General features: G+C 24.6%; 2 protein-coding genes across 2 annotated transcripts; one reads left to right on the forward strand and one right to left on the reverse strand.

The window, feature by feature from the left end:
- Positions 1-384: 384 nt before the first annotated feature.
- On the forward strand, positions 385-1,201 carry PVX_017645 (variable surface protein Vir35, putative; the record flags this gene model as incomplete). The annotated part of the gene is made up of 2 exons (XM_001612476.1): positions 385-408; positions 533-1,201. The coding sequence occupies 2 exons, from the start codon at positions 385-387 to the stop codon at positions 1,199-1,201; spliced, it is 693 nt and encodes a 230-aa protein (XP_001612526.1).
- A 1,246-nt stretch (positions 1,202-2,447) lies between these two features.
- PVX_017650 (variable surface protein Vir18, putative) lies at positions 2,448-4,068 on the reverse strand (the record flags this gene model as incomplete). Its single annotated transcript, XM_001612477.1, has 2 exons — positions 2,448-2,616; positions 2,713-4,068. 2 exons carry the CDS (start codon positions 4,066-4,068, stop codon positions 2,464-2,466), a joined length of 1,509 nt encoding a protein of 502 aa, XP_001612527.1. The 3' UTR covers positions 2,448-2,463.
- Positions 4,069-6,299: the final 2,231 nt, after the last annotated feature.

The following is a 6,299-nucleotide window of genomic DNA, read 5'->3' on the forward strand; positions in this document are numbered from 1 at the left end:
TTCAAATATATAAAAAATATTTTGTTAAATTATTATTATATAGTTATGATTGCATTTATAGAACAATTTAATGATATTTGTCTGTATTGATATAATTAAGAAGGATTATAATAAAATAACTATAAAGAAAGTATTAATATTGTATACCTAATCGAATCTTAACTTTTTAGAATTTATTATAAATATTATATAATCACAATATCTTTTTCTAAACAAGAAATTAAAAAAAATATTATAAATCTTTCACGGTTGTACTTTTATATTAGCTTATTCAGATAAACCTTCAGTTTAAACATCTTTCAATATTTGACGAAATATATAAAGATTAAAATGATTAATTTTCATATTTTTATTAAAATTGTAACATTTATCTCTTTAACTTGGATGTATATTTGTAATAATGATGTGGTAAATCACAAGCATTAGACAATTTAATGAATCTCTTTTTACATAATCAATTTTTTACGTATTACTTAATTCTGCACAATACAATATTTTTGTTATATATATAATATATAATTATTTTTTTTAGTTCTGCTTTATTAAAATTTTAAAAAAAGAGCGCCAACAATATGGRACAATTAACATGAGACATTTTAGATTATTGGCAATAAAAAATGGAATACCCAAAGAATTAGAATATGCTTCGTGTGGCAATGCATTTTCATATGAAAAATATAAAAAATTAAAAAACAAAAAAGAAGATTCATCTTYATACAARCGGTTAAAAAGGGAAGGATTAAATGATATGGAAATTTATAAAAAATCATTTCAGTGCAAATATAATAAAAAGAAGGGTTTAACAAAACTAGATTTGTATTGTGAAAAGAAAATATTTGATAAAATTGATAATATATGTCAACTTGCGAAAATGATGAATGACGAAAAAAAATGTTACAAAAAAGTACTTACAAAGTATGGCTTACCTTTTCGTTTATGCGGTTTGTTCGTTATAATTGCTGGTATAATTATTTTATACGAATTTTTAATGGGAAAATTAAAGTTAAATATAACTGGTAAGGGACCACCAGTAGAGAGTGTACAAATTGTAGGTTCTATATTATTTTATGTATTACCGGTTATTATTCTTTTTGTATTACTTTATATATTTATAAAAATCATAAAATATGATAGGTTAGTAGATGGAGAAGTAGAAGGAAAAAAGATTGCTAGGAAAATTTCCCGGTATTATAATGATTAATTTAATTATACGTGACAATTATTGTATGACATGACAATTATTTTATTTCAGTCGCAAAATGGAATATTACTTAAAAAATCTCTTCGTTTATATAACTTTAACTTTTCCTATTTAAAAACGTATACAAGTAATATATGCTTCAATTCGATAGTTTCATACATTTGCTTTTAATATAAAATTCTTCTACTTTTGTGTGTGTATATTAATATATATGGTGTATGTGTTTTTTCTAATAGATATAAATAGTTAATTTACTAATGCGTGATCGTAATAATGTAAAAATGTACTTCAGACTTTTTAAAAATAAAGAAAAATTTATAAATGTTTGTTCTATTATACTGGAATAAAAATAAATATTTAAATAGACGATTTAATTATGTTTAGTGAATTAAATAATTAATACTATATATGTATATTAGCATATGATTCTTATGTATATAATATATTTTACTTCATAGTATATCATCAGCATAGAAGTTCCATATATTGATATATCTAATATATTATTTTATCATTTCATGATTTAAAAAAAAATTTATATATAATATATATCAACAAGTTCATGTATCCAGAATATTTTTTGTTCGTGGCTTTGTTATATGCTTTACATATAGGATGATTAATGACTTAAAAAAAGTTACAATGTTTTATTTAATATTTATTACTTTAGTATTATGGTTAGATTAATTATTTACATGATAATAAAAATTTTATTTGAATTTTTTTAACAGTATATTTATACATAATGTTCAGCCTTTTCACAGATAATGTAATCGTAGCACATATTATTCTTGTCGAAAAAAGACAAGCGTGCAAAGTTATTGCACTATACTCTTAATTAATATTTTAATTCAGATTAAGAAAAAAACAAATAATAGTATTCGTCTTTTATTAAAAAATTGTGCTAAAAATATAAAAAAAAAGAATATTTTCAATTGAATTACTATATATTTATACGTACTAAAAAATTGATTCAGTGTACAAAAAATTAATAAAAATTCAAATAATATGTATGATATAAAATATTATAAATAAATACACTGCTATATATTTGTCACATTCTGATTACAGTAGTGTAGCTCAAAATGTCACAAAAAATGTAATGAACATAAATTATTTGCAATAACACTTTAACAATGCTAAGGGTATTTAACAAAAAAAAATGATTAAAAAATTACTACTAAAAAATTGTGGTAGTTCAGATTTTATCTATTTATTATGGCAAATGGGCGTGATATATTTTTGAATATGAATATTTAGCGCTATGATGAATATTCAAAAGCACTATATGAAAATGGGATACTTCTTTCTTCATCCATAATTGAAGCTTCTTGCAGAACAGTGTGTAATTCTTCGTTCATATCTACTGGTTCTTTCCTTTTATTCTTAGTAAGAATCCTCCACAAAGAAGTGTACTATAAAAAGGAAATTCGTAAAATTACAATTTAATTATTATATATAATTAAAAAAATATATGAATAGTTTCTTTTATGCAATAAATTTTATTTTACTTTAAAAAGAAGGCCCAATAAAAGAACAATTCCTATGGGTATTGAAGTTTTTATGATATGATCTTTATTTGATATTGCTTCAAAAATTTTACCAAAAATATCGGATATATTACCATTATCAGTAACTAATCCACTACCATTTTCTGCATTACAAGGTGTTCCATTATCAGTTTCCGAAGAAGTAGCACCTTCTCGACAAGTAGTTTTATGATCAGGATCTGGAAATTCTGAACTCATAACAGAAACATCTTGTTTAGGGGTAGATCTATACTCATCAAGATCAGCATCATCACCTCTACTAAGAACACTTGAATCAGTAATACCTAAATTATCAACAATTCCAAGAATAGCACCTCCATCAGGAGTAGCTTCTTTATCGGTACTTTCTTCAGTATAATTTACCCTATCAGCAGTTCTAGGACAAATATACGGAGCACCGATAGGTTCTTCATGAGAATAGCCAGGACAAGAAAAATTAGAAACAGGGTTTAGATGACCATTAGAATGACTTGCAGCGGTTTCATTGTCAACAACTTGTACACTATTAGGACCACTTTGAATATTACTTCTAAGTAAATTCGTTACTTTAGGAGTATCAGACAAATCAGATTCTCCTTCAGGGGGATTTTGAGAAGCAGAATCCTTTAAACCAGTACCTAATTCATTATTTGCTGGATTCGCTAAGACAGGTAAAGATTGTGCCTTTTTTTCCGATTCTCCAGATGGACTAGAATTAGAATTAAAATTTGGTTCAGATGTTGCAGGTTCAGAAACAACAAAATTACCAGAAGGTTTTATGTCTTGCTTTGCTTCTACATTTTCAATTTCTTGTTGTGATTCTTGTAGATTAGCATGTTTGCGACCTTGTTCTGTAGATGCATGTACTTTAGGACTTTTGGGTTTAGGGTCTTCTTGTGCAACACTCAATTGTGATTTACTATTTGCTGGTTGTTTTGATGATAATTGTTTATTACATTCCACTCCCCCTTTACATGTTGTTTTTGTTTCTTTTTGTGATGCACGAGCTTTTTTAACAGAAGTTACTGGATTATGACGACAAGTAGATTCATTACGACATCTTTCACTAAAATACTTTATACTTTTATCTGCATAAAAATCAGCTGATATATATTTTTTATTAACACAATCTGTTATCTCATCATTTTTTTTTCTTATATAATTATTTAATATGTCCCATTGTTGCTTGAAAGGTGTAAGCCTACGATTATTAAAATTATTAATTCGTTGCTCAATATCATTTTTATATACACCATATTTGTTTATGCAATCATTTTTCCAGTACTTTTCGTAAATACTAATGCTGCTGCTAGATGATCTAGACCACCACGATGACATTTTTTACTATCTAGTCTTACTTTATTCTTCGTTTAAATATATAATTTGGAAAAATAATTTATGTGTATGTGTAAATAGATTTTCCACATGGTATTTAATTTTTTCGCATTATTACTTTAGATTATTACTATTAGGCATGTATAAATAATAAATGTTATAAATAAATGTGTTCCTACCATATCAGTAGTATGTTTTAGAAATTAACATATTAATAATTTATATAATGAAATTTAAATATAAATAATTATTATAAAAGTAACTGTAAAATAATTGAGATGGATAATATAGGATTAAAGTGATTTGCCACACTCTTTTGTAATAAACAAATGTATTATAAATGGCGATATAATCCAAGAAAAAGTCTGGCAATTAATTAATGATAAAATATGAATAAATTACTTCTATATAATTCACGAAAACAAATAGAATGGTGAAAAGTATATGGTTTCTTCAAATTAGCGTAAAAAATGACATAACAATTGTTCTGGAAATTGTTATTTACACATGTGTATATTTATTATTTTGCTTTAATACTAAAACAAATGTGTTTATTATTATTTATATTTGCTTTTATTGCTCGATTATGGGGTAATAGATTATTCGTAAAAGGTTGTGCAGTTCTATATCATTTCCAAATAAAACTTTTAGTCGTTATGAATGCTGCTGCTGTTGTTAATACACCTATTTGCTTTTTAGATTTGCAGTTTTACACATAAAAATATAACGAATAATTTGTGAATTATAAGTACGTTTATTATTTCGAAAACGACTTGTCCATTAAAATGTCTACTTTAGTAAATAAAACGAATTGTATAGCTGTTTTACCTTAAAATTAACAGTTTATGTTTTCTCGTATGTATAAGCCTTACTAAATTTTCTAGTAGCTTATTTGTTACATCCACGTTTAAGTTCACATATTTTTGCAATCATTGCAAACGTTTTATGGAAGGAACTTTTCTATTATTATACAATATAGTTTAAAATATATATAACACTAACTGACAACTATTGAAGTAAATATTTAAGTTTATCGTACATATTTTAAAAAGGTTTAACATATATGAGAATAAAAAATGATGACATTTTAAGTGCTAAAAAGAAGAGAAAAATTACTAAATAGGGCCAAATATTTCTATGTAAACATACAAATTTGTTTAAGCATAAATAAATATACATAAACCATAAAATACCAAGAAATGTGAATGCATATATACATAATTTTGTTCAACATTTTGTGCGAGATAGATATTCAAAAATGACATTAAAATTTAGAATTCTTTGCTTTTTTTCTGCTATTTTTCTTCAAACTTTTTTTATGAAGAAACACTTTAAAATCACTAAAAAGTAGTATTCTAGTGTAAAAAAATTAAAGGTTCGGATGCATCAATTATGTAACATTTTTTAGATACCAATTTTGCAAGAAAGTGTATTTTTAGGAAAATTTTTATAATATGCTATAAGGCGTATTTTATAGAATTCTATGTGCTAATTATAAGTACTTATAATTCGTGAAAAGAACACCAACAAAATAATTAAAAACGATATTTTTTGAATCTAAAAAGGCATCGTTATGTCATTTATTTTTATAAAATTAAATAAATATTTTTAACTACGCAAAAAGGAGATTTTCATGTAGACAATATTTATTAAGTAAATGGAGTTTAATTAACTCCTTCAATGCAAATTGTAGTTTGATATTGCGACGATTTAATATTTTATGTTCTATTTCGCATGGCAATGCGCATTTATTATATAGCGTTTTAATGCGTCAAAACTTCCAAAAAAAGTAATTTGTTGTACGATATTATGCTTTGTATGGAATTATATTTTTTCTATTTTCCGTGAATATTATCCATAATTAGGAAGCTAAATGTTGTATAATCATAGTAGGATGCAATAAAGCTTGATCAAAAACGACAATACGGGAACATATTAAATTAGAAAACACGTATTATTTTAAAAATTAATATAGAGTAATGCAAAGTATATCAATAGATCAAGCGTTTTAATGTTTCCTATGTCCATATATATTTAATGAGTCTTATTATTACATAGAGTTAATACATGATATATCAAGATGGCACTTTCACCAGAGAATAATTGGGTAAAGTTTTACTATATAACTTGCTTATCTTTTGTAAATTATATGTCATTATAAATCTTATAAAATATATTCTATTTAATGGAAAAGTATACATAATACTGTTTACTTTTGCAACACAAATAACAGG

Source organism: Plasmodium vivax, genomic scaffold, assembly GCF_000002415.2.
Source record: "Plasmodium vivax scf_6634 genomic scaffold, whole genome shotgun sequence".
Taxonomy (NCBI): domain Eukaryota; phylum Apicomplexa; class Aconoidasida; order Haemosporida; family Plasmodiidae; genus Plasmodium; species Plasmodium vivax.